This window comes from Chaetodon trifascialis, chromosome 11, assembly GCF_039877785.1.
Source record: "Chaetodon trifascialis isolate fChaTrf1 chromosome 11, fChaTrf1.hap1, whole genome shotgun sequence".
NCBI lineage: Eukaryota > Metazoa > Chordata > Actinopteri > Chaetodontiformes > Chaetodontidae > Chaetodon > Chaetodon trifascialis.
Genome location: NC_092066.1, coordinates 21,738,396 through 21,751,973, shown reverse-complemented (window position 1 = coordinate 21,751,973; position 13,578 = coordinate 21,738,396). Strand labels below are relative to the sequence as shown.

Sequence of the window (13,578 nt, the reverse complement as noted above, 5' to 3'; positions counted from 1 at the left end):
ACGCAAAGCAGAACCCACAAACCCAGCACCACAGAACAGGTCTTCTGACACCATTGCTATCTACAGTGGTGGAGCGGGTACTCACATGCTTTATTTAGGTTAAAAATACGACAGTGTAAAACTAAATAATCAAAATTTACTAAAAAATTAGCATCAAAATATACTTAAACCATGAAAAGTAAAAGTGCCCAGTATGTGGTTCATTATATCTATTATATTGGATTACAACAACAAATAAATAAATAGAAAGAGATTGTGATGATTTGACAAACACAGAAACCTCATGTTTACTTGAAAATAGCACAAAGATATACAAGAATATCAAATGTTGAATCTGAGAAAATTTTATCCTCATTTAGAATTTGATGACAGCAACGTGTCTCCAAAAAGTTTGGATAGTGACAACAAAAGAGGTGAAATGCTGAAGGAAAACAGCTGGTGGAACATCTCACAGTTAATCAGGTTCATGTTACTCACCTGTTGCCAGCAAAAGGTGAGTAACTGACTGGGTATAAAAAGAGCATCTCAGAGAGGCGCAGTCTTTCTGAAGTAAAGTTGGGGAGGGGTTCACCTCTCTGTGACAGACTGCTGGCAAATAGTGACACAATTTAAGAATAATGTTTCTCAACATAAAACTGCAAAGAATTTTGGGTTTTCATTGTCTGCAGTTCATAAAGTCAATAAAAGATTGAGGGAATCTGAAGAAATCTGGACACAAGGGACAAATCTGAAAACCAGTGTTGGCTGGCCGTGATGCTCAGGCCCTCAGACGCCACTGCACTGGAAACAGACACGATTCTGTAGTGGACATGACTGCATGGGCTCAGGAAGGGGCCATGCTGGCCTCAGGGAAGGCCGTGCTTATTTCACCAAGACAATGCCAAACCACACTCTGCATGTATTCCAACAGCAGTGAAAGAGCTAAACTGGCTGCCTGCAGTCCAGACGCGCTGAAAGTGTTTGGTGCATTATGAAACTTAAAATAGGACAAAGGAGACAACGAACTGTGGAGCAGCTGAACTCGCACATCCAGCAGGAAAAAACACTCCACTGTCTAAATGACAGCAGTTTGTCTCCTCAGCTCCCAAACACTTGAACACAGAGTGTTGTTAAAAGAACTTTTTGGAAACATGTTGCTGCCATCAAATTCTAAAAGATTATTAATTAAATATGAAGTTTCAGTGTTTTGCAAATCATCACATTCTGTTTCTATTTCCATTTTACACACTGTCCTAACTTTTTTGGAAACAGGGTCATATAATTATTGATAGAACGGTGTGTGTGTCACAGGTGAAGTTGGGGCTCACTTTACATACTGCTGTGTGGCTTAATCTCTAATATCATGGCAGAATTTACATGTCCATTATCTGAATCTGCAAAGTAACTTGTAACTAAATTCAAGTAAAAAGTACGATGTTTCCCTCAGAAATACAGTACAGTGGAAAAATAAAGCAGCATAAAATTGAGTTTATTAAGTATTTGCCCTTAAGCACAGTAGTTGAATAAATGTACTTTTCCACCACTGTCTGTCTACCTAATGAAAGGCAGAGTTTGATACATTTCACTTTAAATACAGTCAATTAAGGATGGAGCTTTTCTTCATGGCCAACATTTTTGCAACAAATTCCTTTTGAATTGATTGAACTGAAAAGTGAAATGGCACCAGCTGTGACGTGCATACAGCAGAGGGATGAGTGTGAACACTGTCAATTCTGTTTTCTCCTCCCTATCAGCTTCCTCTTCCTGAGATGACGAGGACAGTGAGGACAGACAAGACAAGCAGGATTCAGACTCAGACCCCCTTTAACAGCAGCATTAACATTCATCCTGGGCGATCAGACTGGATTTAACAAACATGCAGAACATCTTGATGTAAATGAATGCAAGATGCAGCAAAGATCATTCCAGCCACGCCATGTTCACAGGTGGCTATTTGATATATAATCTATATCTGGCAACTGATCAGAATAAATTTTGCTTGTTGATCCAACCGCAAATATGTGTCAGTTAGGTAAGATAATATATGTCCAGATACAATCTGTATCCAAGAGGAATGTTAACTCCTGATGAACTGAGGCCAGACCTGCAGACATGTAGGCTTTCCAAAGATCACTAAGACAGAGGGAGGAGAGGGGAGAAGAAAATAAAGGGAGGTGGGACAGGTGGGGGAGAGGATGGGGCGCTGTTTGTAGCCCAGACCAGAGAGCTGCCATGCTGCTACACCCACACACCAACAGAACCACCGGATGGTCCAATTTCAGACTGAAACAGACCAATCAGATGGTCCCACTCAGACTTACTCGTCCCTTCTTGCAGTGCGGTCTGGGGCGCACTGGAAACACTGTCTTTAAAATTCAAGAAAAGAGTGGAATCAGACTAAATGATGAATCAACTTCAAATTAGCTGGAATGAGGCAGGTCAAACACTGTCCTGTAGATGATATATAGAGATTAAAACAAACAAAAAAAAACTTGCTTCTAGTGATACTGGTGCTCCAGACAGATACTTTATCATAGTAGTTTTTTTTTAAAAAGCCAATATGTGTTGTACTTTTATGTGATTTATGTGATTACAGCATGTTTCAAATTATTCTGATGGCTTGAGGAAAAATGAGATAAATTTGGTTTAAACTGAAGCCAAAGTCATAATTTTTCCAGTACACATCGCTGCCTTTAATATTTCTAACTGATGTTCAGTGATGTTCTACAGATATACAATAACAGCATAAGATAATGCAGATCATCAATAAAGATAAGTTTCCTGGATGTCTGCCATTTAAATGCCTTTTTATGCAGCTATGCAAAACATATGTCTGTGAAACAAGCCTTATAAGTATTACTATAACTGCTGGCTGTTTAACATCGTCGTCATCATCATCATCATCATCATCATCATCGTCATCATCATCATCATCATCATCATCATCATCATCGTCATCATCATCATCTGTCCACCAACTGAAAGTGTCAGATACAAGAAATAAAAAGCCAAAGATGGAAACATACTCCGTTCAGCCCAAGAATTCTTCCTGGAGGTCCAGGTTGGCCTGGAGGTCCTGGAGGTCCCTGAGAGAGAGACGGAGAACGTTATCACATTAGTTTCAGTTCCTCATCTGACTGGACAGTTACTGAGTGAAGGGACAGTCCATCATCCTAATGGAAACAGAAGAGCCACCCTGCCACCAAAATTCAAAATGCAAGACTGAAACATGCTGTCACAGCCTGCTGAGAATGACTTCCATCAGCAGCTTGTCTTATCTAAAGGGGTCTGAATGGATCTGTCTTAAATGTCAAATAGATTATTGATCAGGGCTCTGTCAACAAGAAAACCACAGGTCTCTTCCTCCCCTTCCTTTTCCTCTTACCGGGAGGCCGACAGAGTCTCCCCTGTCACCTTTCCTCCCAGGCAAGCCGGGTCGTCCCTGCAGAAAGAGAAACAGTGAAACACATCAGTGTTTGTAAAAGACAAAAAGCTCTTGTGCAGGTTTGAACAGTTCTGTTGCAGTTTTTGTTAGAGATAAAATCAGAAATCAAAATTTCAGGCGAAGTGTTGTCTTGGCACTGACAGATACGTCATCCATTCATTCATCACACTGAGTTTTGAGCACCAGTGGTTCATTACACTCTCTGCCTACAAAGGGGATGTTCATTTCCTGACAAATATACAACAAACAGGTACTCACTGGGCGACCGGGGAAGCCATATTCTCCTTTTTGTCCAGGTGGTCCTATTGGGCCCTGAAATAAACAGTGATGTACACATCAATTCTATTTCTTCATTAAATAGTGTACCATAGTGTTTGATAATTAAAATAAATGTAAAGAGATTTGTGTATAGCTTGTTCATATGAACAAATGTGACATATTCCAGATGATTAAACCTGATGGTGAACTGACCATAAGTCCAGCAGATCCAGGGAACCCACGGTCACCCTTAGACATGACAAAGCACGAAAGCAAAATATGAGATGAGAACACGACGGGGATGTGGTGGGAGATTTCAATTAATGGCAGAAATAAACATGTTTTCAATGACAGCTTGTTTTTCTATTTCTCTGGAATAACTGAGGGATTGTTCCCATCTTCAAAAAACCTCAGATTTGGTCCCCAGTCTCTAAAAAGCTGAGCTCCATTGTATTTCTCAGGGAACATAGAATTACAAAACCCATAGAAACTTTACTGTGCTGCTTTTCTGTGTCATTTTCTTGTACCTTGATGCCTTTGGGCCCCTGGGGGCCTCTTGGCGCTGATAAGATGGATCCATCAGCAGCAATGGTCACCCCCGGCTCTCCCTTCTCTCCCTGTTAGTGCAAAGAAAGAACATTTCCAACATGTTTCTAGACATGACATTTGTTCCAATCCACGCTCTTTGCAGCTCTGTCATCACTCTGGGGTCTAGTTCTCACCTTGAATCCTGTTGGTCCCTGAATACCTGGAGGGCCTATGTCCCCCTTTGGTCCCCTGGGGCCCTGAGGAGGCATGAAAGGGTCGTGAGTCAGAGTTGGGACATTTAGCAAAGATGACAGCAAATAAAAGAAAGGTCGTGGAGCTTTGTAAATATAAATAGGTTCATGGGTGCTGGATTTATGGAGGTGTAAAAATTCTATTCAAGTAACACCATCTGTCAATAACATTTGCAGCACTTCTGGTACCTACCCAGTTTAGCCCAAGGACAGCAAAAGCAAAATTGAAAAAAAGTTGACATTGCTTTCAAATAATTGTTACATCTTTGTTCATAACATGTAAAATATTCATGTACACTCTTCATATCAAATACAGATGATTCAAATGCTCAGCATAAGGTGGTGTTGCAAAATGTTCTTACAGGAAATCCAGCTCTGCCAGGCAAGCCTTCAGGGCCCTGTGACACAACACACACGACACGCACATCCACATGCACGCATGCGCACACATAAACACAGATGCAAGCAAAAGCAGTGGAGCTCGGTTAATGATCTCTTCTGACAGAGCAGAAATGACATGCTCATACGCAGCAGCATCAATGCAACTGCAGCCAAAGCACTTGACAAATGCACAGATGATGCTCCAGGGATGTGTATTGCAGGGTGATACAAGGGTTATATTGCTGTATTGTGGGTAAAATGTCGCAGTTTAAAAACAGTCTTCCTAATAGCTACGCACCATTGGCCCTGGTGGTCCTCTGATCTCAGTGAAGTTGAAGATACCATCTGTAGCATTCAGCAGCAGCTTTAGACAGAAAGAAATACACTTTGTATTCAGAGGTATGTAAAATTTACTCAACAGGGCTTGAAAATACCTGTGTCACCTGAGGACAACCATAGTCAAAGCTCTGGCTTTTACTTTCTTTACTTTCTTTTGTATTGCTATAAAAAACTAACACAAAAGAACACCCCCAATAATATTCCACCAAAATCTTTTAATGTATCTAATACTCACCCAGCTTACCCTGCAAACTACAAGGAAAACTGTTTGTTCAGCCTTATTTTGGCATATTTTGGTGGAACAATTCAGGTTTTGATCAGATTACTACACTGCAAAAATGGTCACGAATATACTCCATAACAAATACCACCAACAAAGCCCCCAGAGAGTCACAGTGAGAATATTTCTTCTGAACTACTTTTGCTTTCATTCCCATTAAGCTTTAGCTTTTCTTGCCAATATTTTTCCCATTCCCAATGGCCTGAAACATAATTGTGTGTATGTGTGTGTGAGGATGTCGTACATCCTGCAGACTAATCACAGTTCCAGGAGGTCCAGGAGGCCCAGGTGGTCCTGGGATACCGAGTCCATCAATGCCTCGATCACCCTTTAGAACACAGAACAGGACATAATTAGTCCTTTACTCAAATAAAATGTAAAGTTAATGTTAATATGGTAGAGCGTCTGCCTTTGAAGGCAGAGGAGGCAGCAGGAGGCTGCATTAGACCTGGTCAGCAGTAACTTAATATCCACAGATAACGTTTTGTTCAGATACCTTTGGTCCTGGATTGCCCTTTTCTCCTTTGGCCCCCTGTTTGTAGAGTAAAGAGAAATAAAAAGAAATTAGTGTGTAGTTTCAATAATGTCTTTTTTATCATATAATCACACACTGAATTGATGTCAACTAGCTAACTGGGAAAGTTTTACATTTAAATGAGTTTCTAGCTTCTAGCTAGTTACCTATGACTAGCACTCTTGCTAACTTGCCATGGTGACATTCCTGATTCTGATGAAACGTGGCCACTGTATGGCGACTGTTGTGCGCTGTGTTTGGCAAGTTGTTGGCAAGCATTTACACATTGCAGCAACTTCCTGACCATCAACAGCTAACACTAACTTCAGGCCCTGTGACTGCAGCACTCAAATAGTCCCATCTGGTTTCACAGACTCTCCCAATGCAGACTCATTTCAACTCTGAATGAACAAACTAATTTGCAACCAGTAATTGCAAATCATCAACAAATCTGTTGTGTGAACACCTGCTACTTCTTACCCTTGCACCTGGTAGTCCAGCAGGACCCTGAAGACCCTCTGGTCCTGGGTCCCCTGGCTCACCCTGCAATCACACACAGCACAGACAGATGACAGAGCAGAAGTGATTTCACTGCAATGTGTTTAACTGGAGTTGTACGCATTTTATGTAGTTCACTTCTTAATAATGATGATGATCAGATAATACAAAGACCTCCAAATTAACATCTACTAACCACCAAATATACAGTCAAAACTGTCAAGGTCATATGCTACTGACTAAGAAATCTAAAGCATAATCATTTGAGACTCAGCTTACCTTGACAGAGAGGCCTGGGGCACCTGTGGCTCCATCCTCACCCTGCAGAAAACATGAGAGGGCGTCTTCAACTACTGAGCAACAAGGAGCATTAAAAAGAGGCTACAAGGACACACTATACACAGAGGAATCAAAGTATTATGAGCTGTTAAAATTAGAACACCAGCCGCCTTCTGCAAGCATAAGGCATACACTTGATGAATTTTCATAGATTACCTTAGGTCCCTCGGGGCCAGGTTGGCCAGGGGGACCCTAGGGGATAACAGAACAGGAAAGTCTTAGTGGATGAAACAATATATACAGTCTACATACTGTAAAAAGTGCACACACTCTCACACTGACCTGTGGGCCTCTGACTCCAGCTCCAATGAGCATGTCGCTCTTCCCAGATCCCTCCATGTCCTGCAAACAAACACAGTCTGATGTTACTCATTGGACTGAGATCTTGTGGACTCATGAGGTGAGGATCATCCCTCTCTGCTCTAAATAAACCTGCTGTCTCCTTCTTGGCTAATTGATTAAGATATTCTTTAATTTGGTATGAAAGAGGGTCACCTCTACAAAGAATTTGGTTCCTGGAGGTCCAGGGGGGCCAGGGGGTCCTGGGGGACCTGTTGGACCTCTCTTCCCTTGTGGACCAGTAGGTCCTGGTGGCCCTGAGGACCCTGCAATACCCACATTCCCACATTCACCCTGCAGAAATAAAGAGATACAGGAAAGCTGCCTTGTTAACACAGATTTGTCCTCCGTCTGAACTGAAAAATGACCAGAAATATGTTCATTTTGGGGATAAATTAGAGATACTGTATACAGTAGCACATGTTGTGCAGTGGATTGTTTTGGCTTACTCAACACAGAGAGTAGTATATTACCTTTGGTCCAGATGGCCCAGGTAACCCTTGGGTACCCTAAGGATATAGAGAAGGAAGAAAGAAAAGAAGTATTCCTTCTGGAGTGAGCACTTAGACTTTTAGCAGTGGGTGAAACTGGAGCAATATAAGATCAGTTTTAAGAATAGTATCAGAAAGCCATTTGCAATTAGTTTTGCTCTTCTTGTATCATCACAAACTATGGTTATTTGGTTCGGTCGAGTGGTGGCCAAATGTGGTAACTGAAGAACTGTACAGCAAACTGATCAGGAATAGTTTCACTGTCTCTTCCGTGGACATCAGCAGCCTCCTCTGTGATTTGGATATTGCCCACTGAGGCCTGGACACAGCACATCTTGATGATCCTACCTTCATTCCCGTAGATCCTGGTAGACCTGGAGCTCCATCTTTTCCTGGTGGACCCTGTACATACAAATACAAACAGACACAAGCAGATGGAGACAAATAAAACAGTGAAAAGTTACAGAGAATATGTCAGTATGGAAAACAGAGCAAATATGAAGCTGTTTGTGGACCCTCCAGCCATTCCAACAGGGACCAACCGCTAATCCAAAGGTGACAGTCACTTTGAAGGAATACTCAATTTTTTGTGAAACTGGGTCATTAGTCAGTTTACTTAAGTGATGAGAGATCATCCATGCCAACATTTATCTGTGTCACCACAAGATTGATAATGTATCATGCTCACAATTTAGCATAGACAGTGCTGAGTGATTGTTGATTAGCGTTGCAGTCGAGTAAGGCCAACTTAATAATAAAGTTAGTAACTGACAGACATAAAACTGTCAGGATTGGCTGCATAGAACTGGAATAAAATTTAAATGTATCTCCCAATCAGCTCTTTGTGCTTGAGATGGAGCTCATTCTGACAGCTCACATTCATCATTCATCTAAATTCATCCAAACTGTAGTATGAAGCAGTGGAGCCTTCGAGCAAGTCTGTTGTCTCATCACTTAAAGGGAAAGTTATTCAAAATCAGTGTATTCCTTGTATAAGCAGCATCAGAGCAAAGTACAGCAATGTTTCTGTACAATTTAATTGTACAAACTGACAACATAGTGTACCAAAGGCCACAGACTTTTTAAGTAAAACACTAAGTTCCAAGGCACACTGAATTATTGACAGATGGCTCATTTCATGACATTGAAAGTTTATACTAATACACAACTACTAGGGAGGCCTAAGGATGGTGATACTGGTCAGTCTACCTGTTGATCTTTAGAGCAAATAAATCCAGTGCAGGATATGTTTAGATCTACTGGCCAACGTGCCATCAAATGCTTTCTGTGCGTATTAATATGCAGAGGATGAATCCTAAAGATGTCACTGACCCTGTGACCTCTCTTCAGGTGGCACCGTCAGGTCAAAATGTTTACTCACCCAGCAGTTTGGTCAAATGAAGGCCTTTATAAACTAACAGCTGGATTTTTATGAAATTTGCCTGTGGTCAAAAATACTAATACAAACACATAGACAAGGCAGTGGATAAACACTCTTTGAACAGTCTTTGAGCTTTCCTGATACGCTTCATTCAGGCCAAAATGTTAACAGGTAGACAACATTTGCTAAGCACATTTATGAGAATAAATTGTTCTCATAAGATTTCCTCTAGTGCCTCTCTAGTCTGATAAATATACTGAGTCACTTTTAGATTTGAGCAAAATCCGAGCACATCAGTATGCTTTGGTACTTTGCATCGACTGAGAACAGGCAAAACACAGCAACACACAGAAAGACTCAGTAAAACAGGCAGATTTTCTCCTTTACCATGTTGTATGAAAAAAGCAAAATGGCAGCTCAAACTGAGGTTAAACAGCAAGTTTGAGGTCAGCTCCCATCAGTTCATTCACTTCACCATGAACGGTGAGACTTCATGCTGAAATGTGTCATTTGGTAATGACAACATTTCAACTGAAAGCAAATGAACTGAAGTAAGTGATCAAATTCCAAGCAGGTCATTATTCAGCAGTAACATCAGCTGTCAGGTGGATTCACAAAAAGCGAAGAAGGAGTGATGCCTGCCACACACACACACACACACACACACACACACACACACACACACACACACACACACACACACACACACACACGTACAAGCACAGCACTTCAGCCATCTTGGTGCAGTTTATTCCGCTGCCAGCCAGCAATGAAGACAACATGGTGGGAGATAATGTAGAGTCAGCAGCCTGAGCACTGGGGCAGTGAGCTAAAGTTGGACTTTATCATGGCGTCAGTGTTTTAACGAGATAAAAGCACAACTGATGCAAATAAACCCCTGGGATTGCCTCAGATTAGCATTTAATGTAGTTCCATATTGAAGATGAGTGTTGCTTCCCCAATGATCAGGCTTTTGACTGGAATTCTGCCTTTAATTGTCTGCTGGTTTAGCCAGCAAAGCAGCACAATATACCTCGCCTGAACCCCAAGCAGGCCCAAAGTCAAGCCCAGAACCAGAGGCAAAGCTGGATTCAGAGCTGAACCCAGAACTGAAACCAGAGCTGAGGTCAGAGGACAACTCTGAGCTCAAACCTGAACCGTCAAGCCCAGAACCACTAAACCAATCCTCAAACATCTGAAACAGAGTGGAGAGGAAGAGGAAATGGCAGGAGTGGAGCAGAAGGCAGAGAAATGGTATGAGGGTGGGGGGGTGGGGGTGGGGAATAAAGATTGATGTGGAGATGATGAGAACAGATGTAGAGGGAGAATAAAAGACAGACTGGTCATTGGCCATGACACACACAAATATCAATGACTAAAACATGATTTAAGAAGAAAAATATATTGAAGAGGAATTTTATTTGGAAATGAATAAAGGATTTAACTACGTCTGGATAAAAGCATATAAAAAACAGAGATTAAAAGGAGCACAAGAAGAAAGACAGACAGCACACAACGATAATAAAGACAGCAACACCACAAATAAAACGCAAAGGGAAAAGCAAAGTACTCACGCATAAATAATAGAGTTGAAAAGTTAACAAATCTTACAAAGCAGGCTACAATATATTTTAAAGCATCCAGTTCTTCAATGCAAAATTGATCTCAAACATCTTTTATTTATGCTGCAGTGATATTTCTACATCATCAATCTGTATTGTAATCATAAAACCACTCAGATTCCCAATAGAAGTCTTAAATTCCTCTGACATGACACGAATGATTTGGTGCTATTACATCTGGAAAAATGTGAAATGTGTGTGTCTGCTGTTTGTAAGTGAATATCAACTTGACAGCTGATAGATGGTCAAAAGCAGTCAGAGCAATCTTTATCTTCACAATCATTTTATGCAGAATTCAAGAATGTACTGAACGCATACACAGACCTGCAGGCTGAAGACATGTATAGCCAATGCTGTAACACCACATGGCTTTAAAACTGTGTACTCTACCTAATGAATGTGTATCAGTGTAGGCCCTATAGGCAGCCTCTGCACGCCTCCATATGGAGAATTAATTCAGAAAACAGTGCATGCGGCTAAATATTTGCAATGAAATGAACACCATTTGTCTCTGATCTGGGTAACTTACAGGTATTCCAGGTTTGCCTGGTAGCCCGTCTCTGCCAGCGACACCAGGTGGTCCAGCATGCCCTGGAGAGAGGCCTTCAGCTATGTCAGATGATGACAGGATGGGTCCTGGGGGACCAGGAGGTCCTGGAGGCCCTGGTACACCAGGAGGACCCTGGTGGAAAGAGGCATTTTATTTTTTCCACTGTGGAAAATGATGGAGACTATGGAATATATCCCAGTGCCCTTTCTCTTACCCTGATGAGTTCAGTGTCACTGTCCAGGTCTTCAAACCCAGACCCCAGGGCATCTGCTCCATACTGTAACACAGATAAACACAAAGTCGAACACGCACCTACACGCAAACGTGTGTTTACTACGTGTTGATGTCATCTTTAAAAAATGCAGGATAATAACACAAGTTCATGTTATGTCTACAAATAAAAACACACACGGACACCATGAACTGTGATACTCACAGGCACGCTGCGGGATCTGGGGGGTCCAGGAGGCCCAGGGAGGCCGGGAGGGCCTGGTAAACCAACTCCTTGATCTCCCTGTAGAGAGGAAAGGTAGGAAGAAGAGGTAAGAAGCAACACACTGAGCAGCCACAACATTAAAACCAGGGTCTTTGTGGGCCAGGTCTGCACCTTGAACCATCAGGGAATGCCATTGCCATGGGGGGGTGTGCTTGGTCTGCAGCCATGTTAAGGATGGTGGTACGTGCCAAAGACACCCCAGCATGAATGTCAGGACCCAAGGTTTCCCATCAGAAATGTATTGTATTCAATGTATTCAGTGCTACCATGTGTGCTTTAGCTGTACCTTCTCTCCTTTAGCCCCAGCTTCTCCATCCAAACCTGGAAATCCCTGAGAACCTCTCTGACCCTGGACATTACAAACAGTAAATTTCATTTCATTTCAGCGTAGTTATTTCATGTGATATAAGACAGAAGAAGCACCGAAGAGATAAATAACTTACTGGATCTCCTTTTTCACCCTTGCTTCCCTGCAGAGAGAAGGATTTAGGATTAGCCTTAAATCTTGTGAACTAAGAGCTATATAAACACACACATGCTCCCTATCTCTTTGGCACACACACACACACACACACACACACACACACACACACACACACACACACACACACACACACACACACACACCTTCTGTCCATCTCTTCCTGGCAGCCCTGTGGATCCAGGGGTTCCTGGCGTTCCCTGTGGCCCTCTTGGGCCAGGTTGAGCTTGCCCAGGTAGATAGGTAGGCCCTGGTGGGCCAGGTGGGCCTCTGGGTCCAGGATCTCCACGTTCTCCTTTCAACCCATGCCTGACATGAGCCTGGAAATTCAAATAATTCTCACATTGTGTGTGTGAAAGAGGACAGACTGTGATGGAAAGACGCAGAGGATTTAAATTATGGCGTAATGTTTGAGCAACAGCAAAAATATCACATCGTATCTTACCTCTCCTGACCTCTCCCCGACCTCCTCTGTCCGGTGTGGCCCTGCACACATAACATATGACATGATCAACAGGTATGACCAATCAGATTACTGTGGGGTAACACTGGTCTTTCTGTAAATTGCCACTTTTCAAGCATCAAACAAGGGATGAGTTTGGTGATGGGCCAAGAACAAGTTCTTTAAGTAACTATTTGCTGTTGTTGGCTACATAATATACATCCATCTATTTACCCTCATGCTTTTTTTGCTGCATCTTATTGCATGTTGCTGCTGTAATAATTAAGTATATAATTACAACTGTAGGAACCTTTGATTTGATGTAAAGCTACTCTTTGATTTCCTCGACACAAATGTATAATGCTAGTCCTGGGATCAAATGGATCAGGAGCTGGCCCGTGTTGAACATTCAACACAGATGTCCAGTATAATATTTTGCACTGATGTTGATAATAAAGTATAAAATCACTAAAATTTTAAATGTGCCAGAAAAGGACATAGCCACAAAAGTAGATCACTCTGAGAAAATCATAGAAGGTTCAGTTAACTGCTAAACATAAGACACAGGAAAACTGGATTTATTCTGACCTCTTATCAGCATTTCCTCACTGGCCTCTGTTGGGGTCTGGTGACCGGAGTACTCAACGATCTCCACCTCCGGAGCCTCAGTGGGTGGAGCTCTGACTGGAACACTGTCCTTCTCAAAGAAATCAAGAAGATGAGAAGGTCAGTGGTTCACCCAAATCAAATGGATTCTTCCTGTGAGAAGCATGATTTTGCTTAGCAAATACTGTGGTATCATTAATTTACCACACAGCAAAGTTAATGGAAACTTGCTTATTAAGTTGTCATCAACCTAAGAAGTGAACAAAGTGCACACAGAAATGCTGACTTGCTGGTGCCTCTCAATGAAGGATAACTGGCTAAAACCATGAGGATGATATCATTTGAGCTCGTTGACACT

The 13,578-nt window shown here is 42.0% G+C and overlaps 1 protein-coding gene across 1 annotated transcript in view; it reads right to left on the bottom strand.

The window, feature by feature from the left end:
- The window catches only part of col15a1b (collagen, type XV, alpha 1b), a 50,075-nt gene that overhangs the window by 6,903 nt on the left and 29,594 nt on the right, over positions 1-13,578 (bottom strand). The window contains exons 8-32 of the mRNA XM_070974491.1: positions 13,203-13,314; positions 12,618-12,658; positions 12,319-12,492; positions 12,135-12,161; positions 11,978-12,040; positions 11,632-11,709; positions 11,410-11,472; positions 11,175-11,327; positions 7,991-8,044; positions 7,625-7,660; positions 7,308-7,445; positions 7,095-7,154; positions 6,969-7,004; positions 6,753-6,794; positions 6,456-6,518; positions 5,958-5,993; positions 5,706-5,789; positions 5,141-5,206; positions 4,824-4,859; positions 4,405-4,467; positions 4,210-4,299; positions 3,896-3,931; positions 3,683-3,736; positions 3,365-3,421; positions 3,006-3,065 (exon numbers count right to left, since the gene is read on the bottom strand). Of these exons, the coding sequence (XP_070830592.1) occupies positions 3,006-3,065; positions 3,365-3,421; positions 3,683-3,736; positions 3,896-3,931; positions 4,210-4,299; positions 4,405-4,467; positions 4,824-4,859; positions 5,141-5,206; positions 5,706-5,789; positions 5,958-5,993; positions 6,456-6,518; positions 6,753-6,794; positions 6,969-7,004; positions 7,095-7,154; positions 7,308-7,445; positions 7,625-7,660; positions 7,991-8,044; positions 11,175-11,327; positions 11,410-11,472; positions 11,632-11,709; positions 11,978-12,040; positions 12,135-12,161; positions 12,319-12,492; positions 12,618-12,658; positions 13,203-13,314 (1,722 nt within the window). The remainder of the gene's footprint in view (positions 1-3,005; positions 3,066-3,364; positions 3,422-3,682; positions 3,737-3,895; positions 3,932-4,209; positions 4,300-4,404; positions 4,468-4,823; positions 4,860-5,140; positions 5,207-5,705; positions 5,790-5,957; positions 5,994-6,455; positions 6,519-6,752; positions 6,795-6,968; positions 7,005-7,094; positions 7,155-7,307; positions 7,446-7,624; positions 7,661-7,990; positions 8,045-11,174; positions 11,328-11,409; positions 11,473-11,631; positions 11,710-11,977; positions 12,041-12,134; positions 12,162-12,318; positions 12,493-12,617; positions 12,659-13,202; positions 13,315-13,578) is intronic.